The sequence below is a fragment of the Catharus ustulatus genome, chromosome 12 (assembly GCF_009819885.2).
Source record: "Catharus ustulatus isolate bCatUst1 chromosome 12, bCatUst1.pri.v2, whole genome shotgun sequence".
NCBI classification, from domain to species: domain Eukaryota; kingdom Metazoa; phylum Chordata; class Aves; order Passeriformes; family Turdidae; genus Catharus; species Catharus ustulatus.
The window spans coordinates 9,478,279-9,502,261 of NC_046232.1; the positions used below are offsets into that span (position 1 = coordinate 9,478,279).

General features: G+C 39.5%; 1 protein-coding gene across 2 annotated transcripts in view; it reads right to left on the bottom strand.

Annotated features, from left to right (window-relative positions):
• SCG3 (secretogranin III) overlaps positions 1-23,368 on the bottom strand; it is a 28,582-nt gene extending 5,214 nt beyond the window's left edge. The window contains exons 1-11 of one of the 2 annotated variants that reach the window (XM_033070523.2): positions 23,238-23,368; positions 22,517-22,569; positions 21,908-21,953; positions 21,591-21,806; positions 20,447-20,589; positions 19,138-19,299; positions 18,653-18,830; positions 16,715-16,831; positions 4,981-5,064; positions 4,263-4,391; positions 2,189-2,257 (exon numbers count right to left, since the gene is read on the bottom strand). In XM_033070523.2, the coding sequence (XP_032926414.1) occupies positions 2,189-2,257; positions 4,263-4,391; positions 4,981-5,064; positions 16,715-16,831; positions 18,653-18,830; positions 19,138-19,299; positions 20,447-20,589; positions 21,591-21,806; positions 21,908-21,953; positions 22,517-22,569; positions 23,238-23,322 (1,282 nt within the window). In that variant the 5' untranslated portion in view covers positions 23,323-23,368. Of the gene's footprint in view, positions 1-2,176; positions 2,258-4,262; positions 4,392-4,980; positions 5,065-16,714; positions 16,832-18,652; positions 18,831-19,137; positions 19,300-20,446; positions 20,590-21,590; positions 21,807-21,907; positions 21,954-22,516; positions 22,570-23,237 lie in introns of both variants that reach the window. The other variant, XM_033070522.2, reaches the window with a different exon arrangement.
• Between the last annotated feature and the right edge of the window lie 615 nt (positions 23,369-23,983).

Consider the following 23,983-nt stretch of genomic DNA (forward strand, 5'->3'; position numbering starts at 1 on the left):
CTCTTTGCACGTATGGGTTAAATGCCCAGTTCTGCAATGGTTTCCAGCCTCAAGCCAGGTCTGGGAGATGTGAAGGACAGGCCCATGGAGCCTGTAGGTTGGAAACAGGCAAAACAAACCTTGGACACCAAAGGCAGTGAGTTCAAAATCCAGACTTTTGACATGTTTATCTTTAAATTATCCCAGCCACACAAGCTTACCAGCCTCCTTAACAGGTAATTGATACTTCCAAATGCAAATATGCAAATCAACATTTCCAGGGTTATTAGTCATTGAATGAATAATATCTACTGAAATTCATACAAAATGAAGGACCCACAAACATTTGCCTGAAGAAAACCTAAACCTCTTCAAGGATATTTGGTGAGTAAACCCTACTCAATCCATGAGTAGGGCTGGGAAAGTCTGGCCATTTTAATTCATGAATTACTTTGAGAATTGCTTCTCTGCCAGCACCCAGGTGCCAGCTGGAAGTGGAGAAATGATTGATGAGCACAGCAACACCACCTAATTTTGCACTGAAGAAACACTGCAATGCATTCATGGTTAGATAAGCTTACCCTGACTGTATTTCCTTTAATATCATCCCAGAGGAACTGAATTAGCATTTTACAAAAATAAAGAGTATGGGAAGATACGATAAAGATGATGTATCAGAAGAGTAAGAATGCTACTCTAATTTTATCATAACTTACACTCACTTTAAGGCCTATTTCCATTGCCAGAGGACAATAAAGATATTTTAGTGCAAATGAAAATCCATCTATATAGATATATATATATCTTAATGTATTCAGAGGCAGATAAAATGCTATTGATCTGCAGTCACAGCCATTTTCAGACTGCAGCAGTGCAGAAAAAAGATTACTACAAAGAGGAGCGAGGGGCTGCTCAGGCAGTATGTGTGATACAGAGATATAATCACACGTGATGGAGATCTAATTATATCAATGAGTACATTGCTAAAGAGAACCATTAATTAAAATTGGCAGGAAAACTCTCAAGCAAATATGTAGGCCTGCTGCTAAGTGCCATGACTGCCATTGTGTGGAAACTATTTGAGAGATGGGAATTTTCTTTTTTTTTAATAGTCTTTCCTATTACAGTTTCTGTACAGAAAAATGAATGTGTTGGGCTGTAGGCATGCAGTCATCTCTGAAATGGAATTCATACACACTTAACCTCACAGAGAGGATGGATAGGTTACCCAGGGCTAATCTCAGCTCAGATCACCCTCTGCTTGGCTGGTGCAAGAAGGATCCTTCTCGCCAGGCACCAGTCATAGCCCAGGGATGGAACCCCTGGCTAGGAACCTTCACTTCCAGAGCAGGCAATGGCAGAACACACAGCCATGCAGAGAACAGGCATAGGAAGCTGGCTTTATGTCAGAACTTGAGGGAAAAGATGTATGGATAAATAAAGATCTGTAAAAAATAAAGGAGAAATCCTGCTACTGTTCTGTCCCTGCCAGCAACTCGCACACAGCCCTGCCTCCAAGGAAGAGGCAAATGGTGGGACAGCTGGTGAGCAAACCCTGTGCAGCTGCTTCAGTCACTGCTCCCTTCTACACAGCTTTGCATGTGAGAGCTACAAGTCATTCGAGTTGACTTGGGCTGTAATCCAACCTATTACAGTGCTACTGACATAAGTTTGTACCTCAACTGTTCCTGGTTATGGAACAGGACTCGTTGCTATTGGTGCAGGCATGCTAGCCAGATGCACCGAGCTGCTCTAGACATGTCCAGACATTTCAAATGCTTCTATCTCACCCACAAAGTCATAATTAAACATCATGATGAGGTAAGAAAAAAAGCACTAGACAAAGCTGACACAGCTAGCAGGTGACAGGCAGACCACCATGACTGCATGGGCAGCACAGTAACTCCCTGCTGAGCAGTCTCTGTGGGTCAGCCTCTGTGGGTTTTGTGGCCAGTGGCCATTCAACCCAGTTTACATTAATCTACCTTAATTCACTATTTATGTTCATTGGCTTAACTTTTACATGACCTGTATTATTTAACTCTAACACCACTAATGATCACTACACTCTAGACAAGCACAGTTTCACAATACTATTATTTAAGGTATAACACAATGTTAAGTTAACTCAATATAAACTACTTGCTTTTTAATGCATATGGTGCCCACCCCAATGTCAAGGCCTTTTACTTCATACCTTCTTTGTTACCTTGTTTATTGTGTTTTTTCAGCCATTCTATGTTCTTCCTGATTGCTTCCAAATATGCCTCAGATTTCCCTGGAGGAAAGGATGAGAGAGAAATCAGGCACTTACATCAATGATTGATGCAGCTTGCTTAACTGGGTGAAGTTGGTCACAGCAAAGGCAGATTAAAACTATTCTTAGTGTCTCTTTAAAACCCGAGTCCTGTCAAACTCAGTTAGGCAAAATTCCCACAGATGGTTAGCAGGTGTTGCCTGTGCAAGATTAGTCATACACAAACTAAGGATCATGGCTTTTTTTGATCTTTATACATAGCTTTTGGTCCACAGAAACTATGTATGTGGATTAAAAACAACCTGGAGCTTTTTGATCATCATAACTGTTCAGCAAATAAAAAGCTGTTGAGATAACAAGGAATGACTTAATTAGAGCTGAGAGATTCAGTATCAAAACTCCTCCATATAGTAGTACTAGCAGCATACAGCAAACCTAAAATTGTGATTTTTGGAAAGACTACTTGAAATACAGTTACTATATATACTGAGAAAAAGGATGTATTAAAATTACCATGATAACTCCTTGTTATAGCTGAAATTTAAATGATGGCTATTTTTGGACTAGAAAGCACACAGGACAGAATTAGTACAAGGATTACCTAATAAGGCCCCCAAGGAAATATTCCAGCTAATGGATTTGAATTCTTAACTTGGCTGGAGCTTTATTGATGTAATGTTCTTATATTTGTCAGGAATAAAAACCTAGTGTGATTACTGTGTAGAAGGTTACTACTGCCAACTGTGCATGTGTGCTCCTGTTAGTAAGTGGATGCAGTATTAGGTACACCCTCGTTTTTGAGCTGGGAGTGCAGTAACTTTACAGTAAGTTACTTTGTGAAAGAGCAAGGGCATTGCATGATGAGACAAAGAACTAAATACCGATCCAATTTAAATTTCTAAAAAGGTATTGGGCTGAAGATAAAGGAAAATCATCTGAACCAAACTGAAAAGACAAACCTTCAAGAGATGAGCAAAATTGTGTTATTTACAATTTCCCATGGGTATTGTGATAATTTTACTGTGAAATCAGACAGCCATCTTGAGCTATTTTCCTCTTCCATGTTGAAATAAATAAGCTGCTGGAAAAAAATGTCACCTTCCCTCTGCGAGTGGCTGCACTGTCCACAGAGCTGAACCAGGTGACTGATGGACTACAATCTACTGCAGTCCTGATTTCTGCAATTCATTACTGAGCAGCCTGAGTGAAAACACTGCATTCCAAAAAGTGTGAGCATCAGACAGCACAGGTGCAAAAGAAGCAATTTTGTTTAACAAACTGATTACAAAACATAGATATTATGCTGGACCCTTTACAGTAAGAACTCACTGAAAGGTTTCTGCACCAACAAACATTTTCCTTCAAGGGTTCAGCACAATAAAGGAGGCATGATGTCCCCTGCAGATTTGTTTTCAGTTAGAGTAGCTGATTTGCACCCAGGTGACTCCAGCCAGCACAGTGTAATTTAGCACGTGGCATTATTTGTCATGCTGAGGCATGACAAAAATAACTGCACGACTGTGCTACATTTGCTTAGGGAGACACTAACTTACTGTAATGTTTTCAAAGTTATGTAAAACAGGCTAATTACTGATAACCTTTAACCTCTGACAGTGGGAAACGTAAATTGTGTCACTGCAGAACTCTTCACTGCCTTTGAGTCCCAGCTTGCTCTAGCAAACTATAGAAATCAATGGGCCTGCTCAGATATTGAATATTCTGGCCATCCAATCTCACTGAAAAGCCACAGATGCAAAGAAGCAAAATCTCTCTGCACTACTGCCTCAAACTTAATTTCTTATTGTTCTAAAAGGGTCTATGAAATCTGTGAATGTCTGCTCAGCAAGGGATGTAGTATCATATGTCTAAAACTTGGCAGACAAGCACACTTCTGAATCAAGCTGTTGTGTGCTCACTCCCAGTGACTGAAGACATTTATGCTAACACTGTGGAAAATCAACACCAAAGAGAGGAAAAGACTCCAATCACTTGGAGCACACATAGTAGGAAAAGCAATATTCTGTACCTCCAGATTCTTCACTGTTTCCTGCTGCATTTTGTCCTTCATTTTTTGTAGAATCCTTTGAAACTTCATATTCCTTTTCCATTTTAGCTGCTTCCTCCTTTGTACTGTCTGCTTCTTCACTACTCTTGTCTAAAGAAATAACAAAAGCAAACAATTTTGTATCAAATGTACCAGGAGCACTTCTCAATCACATTTGGCAAGTACAGTTTTGACTGCTGGTTGAGGAAGAGCCTCATTGGAGCCTGTCTCAAAAAGGTTTCTAAAGGTCATCTCAACTCCAGACCTCTGGAAAGAGGAATGCCTGTTTCTGCTCTTAGAAACAATAGCTGAATACAGGTGACTGCAATGCAAATGCACATTTCTTTGTGCCGAGAAAAATTCTGTGAAATTTGCATTTGCTACATTCAAAGTTGACAAATAGTGCTTTTTCATTATTATTTCAGTATTAACAAGCACTGATACAGTTTGCTTTTGTATATGTGTAACGTCTGGACTCCAGTGAAGAAACAGAGAGTGAATATACTTCTCAAAGACTGGACAATTAAGTGAAAATTTCTCTCTTGTTGTGTGCTTAGACAAACAAGCCATGGCTTGGTACAGCTCTTTGAGAGACTGTGGCTTTCACAAGCAGTCTGGCTGCTAAAGTAATTAGCATACTTTTAACTGAATAGGTTGAAAAAAAGTGTGATTCCAGGAAGGAAAACAGTAGAGCAAATACCTGCTGTTAGTTTTGTCCTGGCTTTAGTGGAAGGGTTCTCAAGCTTCTTCTTTGTCTGCTCAGCTATCATTGTATCTAAGTTTTCTAGAAATCAAGGCAAAAGAAAACCAAACCCCAGTTATTCTTCAATAGATAAGATGCAGAATCCATGCTATATTCTCCCCAACACCAGTCTGAATGGTAAATAGAAATCTAAAAGAACAGCCTTCATCCTTGCCCCTGAACAATTAATGCAGAGCCAATGCTAAAAGAATGAACAAATAGCTATATGGAATATTGATCAATCTTACTTAAAAAAATTAACAACTGAACCATGACAATAAGAGCAACAAATAGTGCCAACATGCATAAAGTCAGTAAAAGCATGCATAATATTCCATATTGCAGTCATGTAAGTCACAAAATACAGATGACTATCTATAGCAATTTATTCTGATGAAAGCAATGAAAGGCTTTAATTAACTTCACAAAAAATACAAGACTATGAAATATGTGCTTCATCCTGGTGGGTAAACACTATCCTATACTGCCTATGTGTCTCGATTTTATATAGTTTCATTAGAAAATTGTCTGGTAAAAGGTTTTAAATTATGTGTAGATGAAATAAGCATGGAAATGGAAAAGATTAAAACAAATGCTTTTTAAAGTTGCTGAAGTCAAGAATTTGCCTGAAAACCAACTAGACAGCTGTGGCCAAGCATACAGCTCTAGAAGACTATAAAATGTATTTCTATGCAAATTCCAGAGCTGAATTAATCTAATTTGAAAGTAAAAGCACCTCTTCATAAAGATGGATGTTTCAGATATAAACATTGTATGCTTATGTGGGAAAAAAATCTTTTTGATACCACATTTGGTAAATATTCAAAATACAGATCACCATGTTTCCTCTGTCATATTATGGACATGGTATAAAATTTTCCTTCCTTTTACCAGCTTTTTAAAGGTTCAGTTAAACATGGATTCAAAATTTCATACATACTATCTTGTTGGTAGGTATTTTTGAGACTTAGTTTTGAAATTTGTCAAAATTCCTTTTATACAAACAGCTGAAATATTCAGTGTGAGATGTGGGAACTGTGGCAGAATAGATATAAAAAGGCTAATAATATTTAAAATCATATTTTCTGTATAAGGCCAGTATTTTATCCAATGGCTGGGAGCACTTTTTTCCATTAGAAAGATACTCAGCACTGAAACCTAAGGACTAATTTTTCATCAAGCATTTTTCTCTTTGTGGCAGTTCACCATAAGCAATTGTGCCTCCCATCTGATGAGAAATCACATAATCCTGTCTGCCTGCATCCTCTATATTTTGTTATTTGCATAAAATTAAAATGTAAGCATTATTTGCTGGCACCCTGCCTGATTGCACCCTCTCAATTCTACATCACATCACGGGGTTTTTTGTGAATATTTTCATTTGGTACATATCCCTTTAATGTGATTTCTGACCTTGCCCCATATGCCCTAAACAAAACAGGTCTGGGCTGTGTTACAAGCTGGATCAGACATCCTGGTGAAATAAAAAACAAGCTAGAATTATAGTGGTGGTATTGATGCCTCACTAATCACTTGATCCAAAGCTTATTGAAAGGACTGTAAACATCCCTTTCAGTTCATCTTAAGATTCTAGTTTGCATCCTGAATCAGTACCATACTAGTATTTCAACAGGAATATAAGGATTTCTCTGTTATAACAGGCAGAGTTTTCAGGGTAAGATTATTCAGTTAAGAGCTCTGTAAACTCAAGTGAATACATTATTCTCCTTCACTAATTCATGCAAATGCAAAAATGTCACTGATTTTGGAGTTTAATCCAGAATATTCTATTAAATTAGGTTTAATTTTAAGTCTAAACATGGTGTTTTAAAAAATAAAAGTATTTAAAAATTTAAAATATTACACATATATAAATGCATTGATTCATAAGTGCCTTTCATTATCTTCATTACAAGTGTCTGCATTTAGGCAGTAAGTTTCTATTAGCAGAAAACAAAAAGAATCCACCATGAGATAGATTTATAACCTGCAAGAAATCTTTAGATCTGAATGTCTATCACTGGTATTTCCAAAGGTTTTTGTTCTGTCAATAGACTGTAGTGTTACAAACTTGTACACATATCCACATACAGCACGTGCTACTGCAGGCAATGGGATTTATACTTCTCCATTATTTATTCACTTCTATAAGTAGCATCAGGAATTATACAGTTTCTCTGAGTCCTTTGGTTTGGCTAACAATTTCATGTGAGTTCGCTGTCACTCCTGTGTGAGTACAGAACTGCTTTCCAGCCCCATGAAGTATAATAAGGCAATGCTGGCCACTAATGACCTGAGCTTTGCCACTAAAACCAGACTGAATGCAATAACCACTGTGTTCCATTCTCAAAGCTCTGTTTTGTCAGTGGGGATGTGGACAAAGGCTGGAACCCAGAAGTCTGGGAGTTTTGAACTTTCTGTACTTTCTGACACTGACCCCCAAAAGAACACTGCTTTTGACTTGAGGCCTTGGAGAAGGCTTCCAAATTTCAGTGATGGAGTTAGAATCACTGGTGTGTAGCTAGTGTGTAACTTCACATGGTGAAGGGTTTTGAATTTGAGTTTTTAGAATATAGTAATAGGTATGGGACAAGATGGACATTCTTGGGCGTTGTCTCTTTGTCTTCTTCCTTCTTCTTCTTGCTTTCAGGTAGTAGTTTTGGTTGGATAGAAAATCCTGCAGTGCAGGTCACAGGTGTTTGGTTATTGGGTCAAAAGTATAAATAATACAGGTGTTAGCTTTTAATTGGACTGTTTAGCTTTAAAAGACTTTGTAACTAGGTAGATTCACTCTCCATTTTGCTTGCTTTAAGTTGGTAGCTAGAAGTGTTGCAGAACTCTCTGTACTTTAGATAAGATTTAATAAACAACCAAGTCCAAACAAGAAATTAATCTCTTTCAAGTTTTAATCCTGACTCTGAGTGAAGGCAGAAGAAAATGAAGACAAGCCACTAATTAGGTGGTGCAGTTAACCCATTGCAGACAAACTGACAAGACAGGCCTTTTATCAGGCACTGCATTTCACAGAGGTGGTGAAGTTACCTTGCCAGATGGATGGCACATCAACATGGATCTGAACAGTTATAATTGTATTTCCTGAGTGATAAAGTCCATGGTTCAGGGGCTTGTCTGACCTGCCCACATATGTACCCTAGAGAGAATATTGCCAGATAATCCCAGTTCTTCCTGAACAGGATTTCTTGTCCTTGTTCCGTTTCAAAATTAATGCTTTAACAGCTGGTATTGTTTCAAAACATGTTTGTACTTGCCCTGTGTGGCTAGGCCAGGGCTGAGCAGTGTTTGCTCTGGGTTCCACTGATGGAGTGAATCATCATCTCGATGAGCTGTGCCTGGCCAGCAGCTAAGCAACCGCGTGTCCTAGCGCAGGTCTAACAAGGATTGATTACTTTTCCGGTGTCGTTTCCTTAGCAACCTAATTTGCACAGAGGAAGAGCTTAGAAAGGTACTGACCTTTCCACAGAGCTGGCCACTTATTTGAAATGGCACTAATTAAAACAACAGGACAATAACTACTGAGCTAATGGAAGTGACCTACGCTGGTAAATAGGTCAGTGCCCTGGCGGCAGCGTTCTGAGGAGCAGGATAATCTCATCATCCAGCAGACACCCCGTCACAAGATCTGGTTCCTGCCTTGCCTCACTTTCTAACTTGTTCTTTGATCTGGGATGACTCACTGAAGCATTCATGATGCAGGAGGGCTTCTGTTTTGAGTAGGTTTTCTGAGACATCCTAGGCCCAGTTCCTACTCACTTATAGATGCTCTTAATTCCACCTGAAAATCCAAATTCCCAGCACTTTTGAAACTCTCAAGTCCTTCAAGTTAGACATCCAAAAATCTGAACTGCATAAACCCAGAATATTTTATCTTTACCCTCTAAATCCATGGGAAAAGATACTACATGGATAACCATTACAAATGAAATGACTTTGTTCTTATTAGAGAGGCAGAAACTAACGTAGACATCTGAGTATTTAATGGAATTGGCAATGGAAGCTTGACATGGACCTTTCTCAACAGACAGATTCAAGGTGTTTCCAGACTCTTGCAAATTTTCCTTTAAAGGGTTTTGTCTGTGTAATTGCCCTGTTCCTGGGAGGCAGTTTCACATTCTATCCTCATCAAATTGACTGAAGCTGAGATTCTATGTCATTAAATTTCCACAGAAAGACCTGCTTTCCTGTTCTGTTTTCATACAGCACAAAAAGAGTGTGTTTATTAAAGGAGAAAAGGGATCATAAAGGTACCTGAGATCACTTCTAACGCTAGCTAAAAAATTAGTTTACTTAATGAGTTCATACACTCCAACTGCTTCAGCTGGAAAGCTTTGTGCTGATGGCTGCTTGTATGAGATGTACATATTTCAGGCATTAAAAAATCATGGTTCTCCTAGGGCTTTTCTGTCCCCTGCAGTAGTTGATCCTTAAGAGTTTGCAAGGCCTTTTTCCATCTGTGAAAAATCTCTGGACATCTCAGCATTTGCTTGGGACTCTTAAATGGGAAGAGCATATCTGATTAATTCTTTGGACAAATGCATGTCCAAGAACTGTCAATATCCATTGGATTTTCCCCAGTGTAGCCAAAGGCAGAGTTTGACCTTTGGTCAGCTATAGCTGTATCAAGCAGATGTCACATAAACTACTAAAACTGTGATGAACAAGAGAAATCCCTCCATTGTGGAATTACAGATGGGTCTCAGCCTTGCAAACCTCCTGCTGCTCTCCAGCTCCCTGCCTTACATGTCAAGATAGGGAATTTTCTTCTGAATCTTCCTGTTTGACTGATCTGTTGTGACGGAGTGTCTGAAGCCTAATGCTGCCATGAGGATGTGTCAGGTGACAAATCCCAGGTCATGGCATCACTTGTAAAGGGATTACAGGTGAGATGGTCAGAGAGATTTGAAATTAGGACAGCAATAGTATCACTTGGCAATCAGGTTAAAAGCAACTCCAAAAGTAAAACACAATTAAATAGATGTGCTCTGAGGTAAACATAGCTCTGACCAAGTCTTCTTTATCACCCTTATTAAATTCCCTACCTCACAGGCTATTTCTCAGATTTATCCTTTTAATATTCTACAGGCATTTCTTTTGCATTACTGCAGGTCTCTTAGAGCTGAGTAGAGCAGTCCTTGCTCATCCTTTCCCATCCTGGAGCTGCTTTGTGGCCTGTGCACACACTTTATGTGTTTTCACAGCATGCCCTTTACAAGGATGATGGTTTGAGACTGAAGCAGCACAGAGCTGCCTCTCCTGCAGGAGTGGGATGGAGTTTTAAATGTTCAGTGAGTGACACCTTCTTTACCCCACACCCACATAATCATCTCAAATCACAAGTCTCAGTGCTCAACTGTCAACAGAGAGACACCGAATTCAGAAAGTAGGGGGGGGCTTATTAAATACAGTGAGAAAAAAATAAAAGCATTGCCCTCCTTTGGAAACACAAACTACTTGGGAGGATGCAAAACCTAGATCTTCAGGAACCAAGCAATATATTTGTCAAATAAGATACTATGAGAAGATGGAGATTTACATCCAGTTGGGAAAGCATAGAAGAGGCAGTCAAGGGAAATGGAAGAAGAGGCAATATATTTGCAAGAAAAAACTGCACATTTAAACGATAGATAGTGATAAACAAAGGAATGAACTGTAAAGCATTTGTTTGGATTCTTGAACACATGATTTGATAGTCATGTAATGTAGTGGGAAAAGCAATTAGTGATACTAAAACTCCTGTATCTCTCCCAAAACACGTCTGAGAAGGTTTAGAACCTGTGGATATTGAAAATACTATGCCCTCACACACAATGTCACCCTCAGGTGATGCCCAGTTTCCTGCAGTATGTAGTGGTCCTGGTTCTCCAGAACTGTGAGATCACAGACTCTTCACACCATAGCCACCCATTTGTTTTATTATGCAGTGAGAGTGTGAATGGGGAAAGATAAGATCTAAGTAATGGGAAAAAACCCACATTCATGTGCTTGTTTAAATGCAGAAGCAGCAGCAGACAGACATGGAGGAGGTTACAGAAAGAACAGCTGTAAAGGAGCAGTGGGGTCTGCAATCAATATACTTCCAAGTTTGCAGTATTCCCCGAGATCTTTGCACACTCCCTGTCCCCACATCATTTTATCTCCATGCAAATTCATCTTGAGTTTAACTATTTGCATATACTTTACATAATGACTGCTGCTCCTCAGTATTCACCCCACTCTTGCTATCTGAGGTGTCTCTGATTTTCAGATATAGTACAGTATACTGGCATCTGTGTGACCTTAGTTCATCAGATAAAAAATAAATAGCAGAGAAAAGAACTGCCTGAAATTAAATAACTCCCACTGGCAGCTGTATGCATCATTCACATGATAAATACTGGGTAAGGAAAATCACCAAAAAGGAAAATTAATACAGGGGAAAATTGTTAAATAATTTAATGTTTATGAAGAAAATCTACAGTAGCAACAAAGAGATCATTGGAAAAAATAATTTTTTAAAAGAAAAAGATGGTATTATGCATGAATGGTTCCCTGTATGAAATACTGTCAGTGTCCTTCATGGCCCAGGTCAAAATTAACAAAAGGTCCACAAGACACTGTCCATATTCCACTGTACTCTCTGGCTCTGCTTTAGCCACACCTTCCCTCACCCTCTGAAATCACAGCCTGCCTCAGGGAGCATCATCTTATGGTCACAGCAAGGAGAGGGAAGATGAGGCCAGTGTGGGCTGGGATCTGCACTTTGCCTCACACTCTTGGCTCTCTGCCTGCTCTTGGCTAACTAAACAAATATCAGGATCAGATCTTTGGCCTGCAGCATCTGTGCTGATGAGAACTTCAGGCATTGGACACATTATTCAAACAAGTTTTCCTCTCCCAAGGAAAGGCCAGATTGTGTCTGCTGTGCACTGGCTACGATGGGGAAATCACAGAGCTTTGGCTCCATCAGAAGTGGAGCTGTGGAGGTACAAGAATGATTACAAGAGGTACAACAGCTACTTCATATTCCTTAGAGTGGAGATGCTAATGAAGGATGTGTCTAAAATCAAAATAGGAGATTTTCTGTCTCTTCTCCTTCCCCTTTCATGCAGCTTCAGTCTGCCTAAAAGACAGTATTACAGCAGAACAATATCCCAACTGTTCTTTAGGAAAGGACTAAACTCATGAGTGTTCATATTCCTCAGCAATAGTTCCCCATGAACAATCCATCTCTTGTTGCTTGTGTATCCTGCAGCTTGGTCTTCTTCCCTTTTGTCCATGAAGAACAAGTGATGTGAGGGTGGAAAAGTAAACAGAGACATCTGTTCCTGCCCATTTCTAACTAACACAGTCTCCTACTCAGTCACGGGGGACAGTGTGGATTCTGACAGTGAGTCAGAGCCAAAGGAGAAGGTGTGAGAAGTGGCTTTGGTTTGGTCTATGGAAGAAGGCAGCTGTGACTCAAACATTGCACACTGATCAGCTGGAATGATTTCTCTGTTTCCCTCCTAAATAAAGGGGGGTTTGCTCCTCAACCAGTCTGCTGAGGGCTGTGTGTTCTACACTGTAGCTCCAGTAGTCTAAATGTTTACCACAAGGAGGTAAAAAGTGGGATCCCCTTCAGAGAGAGCAAAGCTACAGAATTCTTAATTTTCTTCCCAGTCCTTTGCCCCTTTATTTTCTCCAGTTGTGGAAGATACAGTACACATCTGTGAGACAGAGAAATACTAATGGCAAAAGCTACATGTGCTAGTTAATAAATGAGAACTCCACACAAGGTGATAATGTGCAAATAACTAAACCTGCATTTTTAAGGTAATAGGTTATTGAGTAACACAACTTTCACTTGGTTGGGCTGGCAATGGATAAATTTGCTACAAATCTACTCTTGTAAGCAGCACCCAGCAGGAGGATATAAGTAATCTGCTGAGTAAAAAGGATTCATATATACACACATATATGCCTCTTAAGAATTTGTCTGTCATCTCTGAAGGCTGTATTTTTTATGGCCCTAAGCCTCTAATTGCAAATATTTCCTAGAATGGTTCTAAAAATCACTCATTATTTTGGTCTTATTAGTGGGAGGTGATTTACAACTGTACCTGGGCAAACTGGCAAAACCATTTGTTCCTGTTTCTAAGCTGACAACAGTATTATTAAAATAAATCTATTACAAAACTATAGTTTGCTTTATATAATTACCATAAAAAGAGCTTTTATCAAGATGGTAGTGGACTGATATGCTTTCATTTTAAAAGTAGCTAGATAGCCTGTCATATGCAGAGACAATCACTTGTCATACAAAAAATTCTTTGTGTGGTGTAGATGAAGTTTTTCCTTAATATTTATCCAGTCTGTGATGGATGGCTTTGGTGGAAAGGCTATCAGAATGAATCTCCACCGTCATGTTACTCAACAGACAGAAGGAAAATGAAGAGAAGTGTGATATTACTCACAAACTAATATTTAAACAGTACAAGTATCTGTGCAATGCATGCCTTGTACTCTGCTGAAATCAAAGTGACTTTTGCTATTGGCTCAAACAGCTCTTTTTCTCTTGAAACACCCAGCGCTGTGAAGGATATTGTCCTTTCAGTTGTGCATGGAGAATCAGATATTTATGCATCAGTATCAGCTATTTATGCAATATAAATGTTATGAATGCCATGAATAATGAAATATTTAATGCTGAATCAGTCATAACTTATCTGAAAGGCTCTTGCTGCTTTCCGCTGGTCACTACGTGGAAGTGTTCCAACACTTCCATTCCCCTCACTGCACCCTTGCCAACAGCAACATCATTTCAGTATCTGTCCCAAGCCCTTCCCAAAATTCAGCCTGTACAGGGAGAGCAGCCCATGCCTCTGGCAGGCTGAAGCAAGCAAGAGTTCAGCTGTTTGGGCAGCATTTGCTGAATGCTGCCAACAAACCCAAAGGTGGGTAAGTTAATATCACAGTTGGATCTAATTCACCTGTGCTCCTGAGATCCTGTGTCATAATTTACTACCTTATGCTTTCTGTACCAAACAATATTTGTCCCTTCTTTTAATGGCAAAAATTATTTTGAAGTAGCTTTCAATTTTCAGAGGGCAGATGGTCATTCTAGAAAGATTTCTGAAAGCCTTTGAACAGGCTAGAAACTTATAATGAGGGTTTCACTCCACAGAAGAATTTGCTCCCTGTAACAGTATTCATAGCTAAGAAAGTAAAGAGTGATAGAAAATTGTGGCATTTTGCCATAGCAGGATAATTATCAAATAAGGTGCACCTCAGCTGAACACACATTTTCTATCAGTTTGTTATGGGCTCTCTTTAATGCTTCCAGGCAGACTTTACTTTTTCTCCTGATTCCTATATATGAATATGCTGGTTTGGGCTTTCTGTATTCTGTTACAGATTACATTTAACATATGGAAAACTTTAAATACATATTACATAATATTGAATATATGTATGGAAAAACAAACTTATTCCTTGTGTTTCCATGTATGTGCATTTGTGCTTTTCTTGCACCACACTGCAGATAGACCCTTTGTAACTTAAAGCTAAACATAATAACATCAGTCACTGCTGCAGTGAAATACTTTCCCCTCGAGTAAGATACAATGATGATGACATAATGCTGTGGTTTCCAAATCCCAAGCCAGCTGTTACTGGTATATGCATTCAAATTCACTGTCTCTGCATCCCTGTGACAGGCAAAAAAGCTGCACCTTGTGACGTGATTCAGTAAATGATTTATTATTTTGGATGTATAATTCAGAGGCATAGCTTACGCATGGCTTCAGTCACAGAGTGGGGAAAATTAATTTAGGCAGTTTCCTACTGTAATAAAATGGAGAGAGGATGTAATCCATCTGCACAGACCCAGTAGGTATTTTCCACAAAGTAGCACAGAATCTGCTCACTGATTATAGACTAAGGAAGCAACAAAAAGGTGCCAATTTTTTACACTGATTATTTTCTCTGACAGATATTCATGCTAATTCCTTTATCTGCTATAAATAAGCACAGCTGTGTATCAATCCCCTAATCCAAAGTGCACCAAGATACACAGCACCTATCCAGCTGTCACAGACTATAGAACTTTCAGTTGAATAAGAGTGGCTATAAAACTGCTGCCATGCATAAGGATAGGGCAAGAAGCTAACATGCTCCTCTGGATGCTCTTCCTCAGTATTTGAGAGTATTAGCTCAATAAATGAAGGTCAGCTTTAAAGCAATTTCTCAACAGCAAGTCTGAAAAAAGAATACCACAGAAGCAACCTGAGAATCTATGAGAAAGCTTCTTCCACTACAGTAAGTTGCTTTGATGGAGCACAAAATCCATCTCTGCCTAAATCACTCATTTGCAAGGCAGAGTCTGGATACATCAGTTGATAGCCTTACTTTAAATCCAGACCTCTCAAACTCTTAACCTAATCCTTGCCTTCTGTACTATGTCATCATGGCAATTTGTTTCCAGGGTTACAGTATCTATTTGCTCAAACAAAACCCAATGTGAACAACTGCCCTGAATTGTAGTAGGAAAATTGTATTAATTGTATTATCTGCATGGTCTTGCATCAGGGATTAATTTAGCCTATTAAGTTTTGGCAATATCTGATCAAACCAAAGAATCTTCATTTCTAGAATGACACTGAAACCACTATGCTTAAAATCAACCATTTTTTTTACATGCATCTTTCTTTAAATGTACTGGCAGACAGAGAAATACAGAGCTCAACTGGGGCATAAGTTGTTCAAATATTCCAAAATTCAAGGAGATTTCTAACGGCAAATAAAGGGATAGCCTTGGTCAGATACATCATGAATTCTTTAGAGAGGAGGTGCAATCGTGCATTGAATGTGAGTCATGATTCACTGGATCTTTTGTAGGCAAGTAACTGATAATCAATCCACACAGTTACAATTGCATCAAACAAGTATTTGCAATGTAGAAAGATCATTGCCAGTCCTCTCTCTGTGACAGGCTGATTTATGAAGCTGAGAAATTGCCCTGATGCAAACAAAAGCTTTTCAGACTAATCCAGACAAGAAATACTTCAGAAAAATGAAAGGGTTGTGCAGAGTTTGTACAGATGAGCCCTTCCTCTGTAGGTCAGCTTGTTTAACTAGACAGGTTGCCTACAGTGAATGGAAGAGACTTTGTCAAAGCCAGGAAAGGTGTGTGAGACACAATCCAGGCCATTCCAACTTCCCTCTTCAGGAAATGGTAACGATTTTTCAAAACCCACATAGCCACAGACTCTAAAATGGATCCAAGAAATATTGCTTCAAAATCGACTCAGTGCCAAGATTTGACACTCCTCATAGGTGGAAGGAGTTTTACTTGGTAGACAGCCTTTTTGGGAAATGCAGGTACCTAATCCACTTTAATAGAGCAGAGAAAACTCTAATATTACCCTGACTAAAGTCACTGAAATAAATTGTGCTTCACAGATGTGAAAGTGTAATAATACTCTAAATGCATATCTGATAAATTACCTTTCCTTCATTAGCTGGAAATATTAAAGCAGTATGGAATTGAACATTGCTGTAGGGAATGATCAATCATTTGGAAGTGTAGCTTTAGCATTTTCAATGAACAAATCTGAAACAGGTTTCATAACAGCAAGGAAGATGAGAAGGTAATTATCACCGTTGGTAGAGGAAGAACACACCATTAATAACATTTGTATAAAGTATGTACTCTCACCAAGATAGGAAACTCCTTCTTCTGGTGTGATTGTTCCATATTTAACCATCATCTTCACAAAATCAATCAGGGTTTTCATGATAGTTATCAAGGTCTCTTTCTCTTTTGTCTCTGTCTCTGTGTGAGAGGATGAAGCAAAACTAGTCAGACTTCAGGCAACTTGGAAAAACTGTTCTGCAAACTGTGCAAACTTCATGCATAAAGAATGACCTACTCATTAAAAGAGAAAATGCTGTGCTGAATTAGCAATGAGAATTTAATGTATGTTTCTTTTCAAACAGTTTCTGCAAAGTACAGCTGAATATAATCAGAGGCTGGTTCTTCTTTATAGATTTTTGTTTTCAGGGGCTGTGTCATGGAAGGCCAATGGTATTAATTCCATTTTACAGCTAAGAACACTAAGCACACCAAAATGGAGTGATCTGATGGTTTAACTTGGTGGTCGGAGGTCAGATAATGGCAGAAGTTTCTACAGTCTGTAGTTTTTCTTTTATTTGTTTGTGAACTATTTAGTAGATCAGTCGGGCTCTGCATGAAAGAGATCCTTTCTCCTACAAGATCCATGGGTTCAATGACAAAAATATAAAGTGTCCCAGACCAGATTGTTACTGTGCACAAGTCCATGACCTGCATACTGGAACAACATAGCATTACATGGCTGGGAGGATCATAACTTCAGAACAGGCTACAAAAAATATTTTTTATAAAAATAATCAGTTTTTGCCCACACTTACCTGTTTCTTAGCTTTTCTTTTCCCACTGTGTTTACATGCTGAACCATATTTCTGCTATTTCTGCATTAGCAGTGTGAAATTCCCCCATCAGAGTCACACAAGCTTTCCCCACTCCCCAGGCTGTCACTGAAGGACCCAGCAGAGCACTGTTAGGCAGGGACAGTCAGAAACATATTCCCAACCTTGGCAGAGAGCCAGCCACTCTGGAGAGCTGCTGAGCAGGCTTTTTATTGCTGCCTGCAATTTAACACACAGCTGTTGGAGCCTCTCCTCCAGCTCAATACAACCTGACAGGTGAACACAAAGCAGGAGATGTGCAGCCAGTGGACCTGGTTCTGTTTGCTTGATAACCTGTTAAACCAAACATGCCTGCCTGCATTGTGAGTAGAAAAAGGAGAAGAACTAGCATGCAGAATTGCCCTGGGAAAATGAAAAAGAACAGGAAGAAGAATATAATGTTTGTAGATTGGAATTGAGCAAAATACACCCCCAGGTTTTTCATTTTAGCTCTCCACTCAGGTGCATATGGGGACAATTTGAAGCAATATTAATGCCCCTGCATGACAAGGGATCTACAAAACAACACCCTCCTCCCCACCCCTCCAAAAGTTAGAGAGAGTGTGTGGTTGCAGAGAGTGGGTGTGTGTAGAGGGTGCTGACACAGGGTTGTGGCAAGGAGCCACAATCTTGCCTGCAATAAATGGAAGGCACTGATGTCCAGCACCGGAATAGTAAGAGACGTGCAGGGCTTTCACTGCAATAAACAGCAAACCTGTGGTTTGTGGAAAGGCTGGGAGGCTCAGACTCATTTACTGGTACCATCACTGTGAGGATTCTACTGTGGCTTACTTGTATCTCTGTTGGCTTAGAAGACATGGATGTTACTGGAAAGATCTCTGGGGAAAACCATTTGCCAGTTTTTCATCATGTCCTTACGGGAATGAAAAGAATTCAGGACTCCTGAATCACACAGCACAAGATGGGAAGGGCTGTCTAGGCCACACTCTTTGCAGTTCTGAGTGCTGTTCCTGTCAGTGTTTTGTCATCAAAATCACTAAGCAAAATAATTTCTGCTATATATCTTACAGAACATTTTCAAAGCAGCTAGGGAATTGTGGGGAAGGGAAAAGAGCAGGAGAAAACAAAGAATCTCAATTTTAAAAGTTTTTTCCTAAATATTTCTGTAACCACATGACAAGCTCACCTGAGTTAAGACTTTTTAATAATGCATAAAAATTTGGAAAGTATTGGAGGTCTTCAAAATTATCTTCAGAAGGCAGCTCATTTCTTCTTTCCAACACATTAGATGATGACCACGTGTTATCCAGTGTATCATCAACTTCTCCATTATTGAAACTATCCTGATCAGGTTTGCTTGGTGTCTCCACATAAGACAAAATAAAAAGAAAAATCTATAAGCACATTGCTTTTGGTGATAGAGTTAATAGAGCAAACATTTCTATCACAATCTCATGCCAACATTGTCCTAATTGCAAGGTGAAGACTATACTATTTTCTCAAAGATATTTCAATTGACATCTGGCTTAAATTTTAAAGTAACTCATGTTTATTTTTTCTATCAGACAGAATTTCTTGAAGAACACATCTTGTTTCCAAATTGAACTAAGTATTCCCTAAAGAATGCAGTACTAGTACTGTTTGGCAAGCAAGATAAAATTATTAGCTTACCATTCTTTCCTGTTGTTTTTCTTTTGTATCACTCTCTGCTCTACTTGCAGGGTAATCAAAATCTTCAGACTCCTTCTCACGTTCCTTTGCTTCATTTGCAATTAGCTGTTGTAAAACCTCTGCCACTTCATCTTCCAGGGTATAGGCCTGACTCTCTGTGATCTGTTAAAATATTTGTGCAGAGTATCTATAAGATACTGTGCTTTTTCTAGATCAAACATCAATATGAAACCTGGTATCAGTATGAAAATAGGTTGCTGTGAATATGTTTGCTTCAAAGCTGAGCACAGCCAAATTAGGTGTAATACCTGTGTGTGTGCATACATACAGTGTAAACATGTCTACATTTATAACACTCATACACATATATACATAGAAATACACATCAAATATGTGTGTACACATAAACCCCACCCATTGACACACACAAACTTCAAACCAAACCTCTCTAGGTCTTAACATACAGAAGTGCAGCTTGAAAGATGGAGCTGCAAGTGTGGCACCTCCCTGTGTGTGTGCCCATGTGCTTGTATGTAGAAATGCATATGCTCTGCAACACATCTATGCACAGTTGAATAATTACAACAGAATATAGTAATAGAGAATGAAAAAAACCCAAAAACCAAAACCAAATAGCTATCTATGATAAAATTAAAATATTTTCTCTTTGCTTCATAACAGCTGTCACTTGAACAAGAACTCTCCCATACAGCTGTCCCACAGCTCCCTCTGTAATCTGTGGGGTGCAATACCCAACTGCACAATGTAGTGCTCAAAAGATAAGAGGAGTATTTTAGAATAAAAGGATCCCAAACGGCAATGGTTAAAGCCCTTGAGACATCCAGAGGTCAGAGATAAATTCAGTCTTCCTAAAAATCAGTAAAGTAATATATCCTCAACTAGCCAGCAACAGTAAGTGTTTGCTGATGACACTGATTAGCATTAGGAGGACAGGAATGAACTCAGACTGACCTTTCCCCCTTAAGTATAGAAAAGAAAATAATATTAGAGAAGCACTCAGTGAAAAACAGAGGACAAATTAAAGGAAAAATGAGGCCAGACATGGGAGGAGTACAATCAGTGAATGTTTTTTCAACATCAGAAACACTCTGCAGTTTGGTCTATTTTGTTGCAAAGACATCACAGGAACAACAATGTTATTGCAGAACTGAACCAGCAAGCTCAAATAGCTCTAGAAATTTGCTTAGACCCTGAGTCCCACTCCACACAATGTCCATCTGAATTGTTTTCTGAAAGAGCATTAATCCAATCCAAAACCCAGTTAAATGACAATTACCAAGATACTTACTAGCCCCAGATTTAGAAGTTTTGATACAATCTTGTCAAACACCCCTCTGTCATTTTCCTCATAAATTCTTGCAGCAATTTTTTGAACAATGTCTTCAGCAGTCAAAGGAGTGCCATCTAATTGATGGAGGCCATCTGGATCATCTGAAAGGATTACAGTCTTATTCTGGGCTGGCCATCCTAACTCATTTAGATTAAACACCTCATAAAAAATATCTGCCCACATCTTCTTCTCTTCAGAACAAAACTGCATTTTTAGACACATTAGGAATATACTTTGATACACACTTTGCAAGTCATTAAATCAGTCACAGGGAAAAGTTCTTTGTGTCAATTTTCCACATCTGAAAAATGTCATTCTGATTGGCTTTTCTGAAAAAGCAGAGATGAACTTTAGGAGCTTACTCTCCTGTTTATAGAAATTATTGGTAGAATTTCCATATCCACTTATTTCTGGTATCTACTTTCTTTGTATGGAAAACAGTTCATGACAAATGGTACACAATCTTGTTTGAATTTAAGCAAATTAACTTTTAATTATGTAATTGTTACTTATGGCAAATAATATCATCGTGACAATGGGAAAGGGAATACAATTGACTGAGCTTTGGTCTGTGATCAGCATACTTTGATATAATTAAAAATATCCTGAGCTAAATGCTGCTTACAATTCTCAGAGGACTCACTTAAACTACAAGTCAATTAACTACTCCTGTAGCAAAGGCAAGTATCCTTTGGCCTTTGGTAATTTCCTCTAGGTTTGTGATTATGAGAATTATCTAAAGCTGCACATAATATTTGGAATAAATACATGTGATTTAGCAGCATATAGAAGTGCTTCTTCCTCACAAACCAGAATAAATATATTTTCATTCAAAAATATGACCCATTTTCCTTCCATCAAATCTAAATTGCTAAAAAACACTACAGATTAGACAATTGGACTATCATCCATGGAAATCTGTTCAAATCAAGAACAATTCTTTTGTACTGTGTTTCAAAAAACTAGCCATAATACAACAAGCTTCCACAACTGGGAATAACAAACAGAGCTCATGTTTAGTGGTGAATACAACATTCATGAAGACAATCAGTCTGCAAGAGAAATCTAACCTAGAAGTCACTTAAAGACGATGATGGAATACCTTGGAATTTATAATCCAGCCCGCTTTTAGTGGAGTCATAGTCATCCACAAGCCTGCGGTTCTTGGTGGAGTCTGCATCATCAATGGCCAGTTGCTGTTCATACAAAGAGCTTCTAATTGACTCCCTCTCCTTCTCATTCCTTTCTCTTTCTGCTACTGATTTGAGCAGGTTCAGGTCATCAACAAAGGAATAATTCCTGAACTCTGGCTTATTTTCTGAAAAATATATTAAATATCAATATCAACATAACGTAAAATCTGATACCTCTTTGAATACCATTATGAATCTTGCTATAAAAGCAGGAAAGATATTTTACCTGTGGGAGCTATATTCCTATTCTTGTCTGCCTCAGCTTCAGCAATCTATTATACAAAAATAAAGCAAACAAAATAGCAAACAGGTAGAAGGAATAAAATGTGCAACCTCTTAATTTATCAGTATCAGCAGAGGATTTAATGCCTGATTTTCACTCTTAGTAAGAAGTTTGCCTGAATAAGTAGAACAGGAATAAGCATTGGACACTTCTGTCAGCACCACCCATCCTCTGAACAGAACCAGACATTAAGAGAAGCTGCAATGCACTTTCCATTTTAAAATAAAAGCCAGTTACATTTTCCTTCTTCATTCCAAGCTCATGCTATATTCCCATAGGATGCCAATAGAAAGGGGTGGCATATCTGTGAGCTGTTGGAGCTAACAACCTGCTTTTAGAATGTTGGACAGTGAAAGTCTATATGCCAATTCTTAAAAATTATTGAAACTCTGTTTTGTATCTAACCCCATCAATAATCACTTTACTGACAAATCTATTTTTTACCCACTCATTAGTCATTCATGATATTCATGGATCCAGTAACTGAAAGGCTAAAAATATTTATAGGAATTCCTTAAAAAAAAATTTGTAAATATTTTTTATTTCACTCACCTGTTCCTCCAAAGGTCTTTCTACACTTAATTGTCTGTTGTGTATAGCTTTATCTAGGATAAACACACACACACATATATACTCAATTATATGATACATGCAACTACAAAGAGAAAGCACAATTTTTCTTAATTTATAGTTTTCTCCCATAAAACATGGGGTCTTAAACAGGATGCCAACTGCTAGTTCTTGCAAAAAATTCAGTGTTCCTAGAAGAATGAGAACACAAAAAATTCAAACCTTTAAACAAAGCATGACTGGGACAGAGAGAGAGAGGTTCTGCAGAAAACAGAAATACAGATATAGAATCAGCAACCTCTTTCCGATCAGAAAACTCACAAACTGGGAAAAAAAAAAGTGCTGGAAGAGATTGACTAAAATAGCAATAATCGGATTGGCACAACCAAGAGATTAAAAATTTCTTCCATCCAGAATATCGCGGGAGACAGGGAGCAAGCAAAGACTCGTGCAGACACTACTGCAGAATGAATGAAAACCTTGCTTGGAAAAGACTGAAACAATTCAGAGCTTTTCCTTCTACAAGCACCTATCCCTTCACTTTAATATTAGGTAGCAGCTTCAGCGATCGATGGAATATTGTTGCTTTAGGATCTCATCGCTTTTAGCCAAGTGGAAGGAAAGTTTTTCCCATCCTCCATCTCTAGCCCGCAGAACTTTCCCCACCCGCGGCAAAGGGCGCGGGCTCGGGGCGGGCGCTTACCTGTGCCCGCGGGTCTGGGGAAGCCGTGCCCCCGGCTGGCCAGCAGCGCCAGCACCTGCAGCGCGACCGCCAGCCCGAGGAACATGGTGCGGCCGCGCAGCCCGCGCGGGGCCTGCCTCACCGCCGCCCGCGGAGCCGCCGGGCGCTGTCCGGCCCGCGGTGCTGAAGCTCGGCGAAGCCGCTGCCCGGGGCTCGGCCCCTCGTCCCCGCGCCCGCAGAAATGGTCGAGCCCGGCCCCGGCGGCGGCCCCGGGCACGGGGAGGAGCCGGGGGCGGGCCGGGCCCGGAGCATGCGCGGCCCCTCGCTCGGCGGCGGGGGGCGCGGGAGGGAGGGTGTGCTGGGCCCGGTACGCACCGGCACCCAGCGGCACCCACCGGGCTCGGGCTGCGCTCACACACCGGCTGAGTGTGCGGGGAAAGTCGGTCACTGAATCACTGCCTGCCATCTACTCAAACCCTCGCCACGGGGCTGACTTACACAGCAAAGGCACGGTCGTCGGTGACTCTTTGTACGACAAAGAGAGGACTTGGAAAGTTTAATTATAGTACGTCCTGCTCTTTAAAATCTGGGATTTAAAAAGCAGTAGCACAAATGACAATAAGCATGTAAGCTATTTCTGAACGTTTTCGATATTAAAATCTAGCCCTTGCAGACAGAACATCAGCAAATCCCCAGGGATCGGAGGAAGACATTTTCACCAGTTCGCGGCAGAACAAAGGATTGCAGCGGTAGCTCTTTTTCAGAAC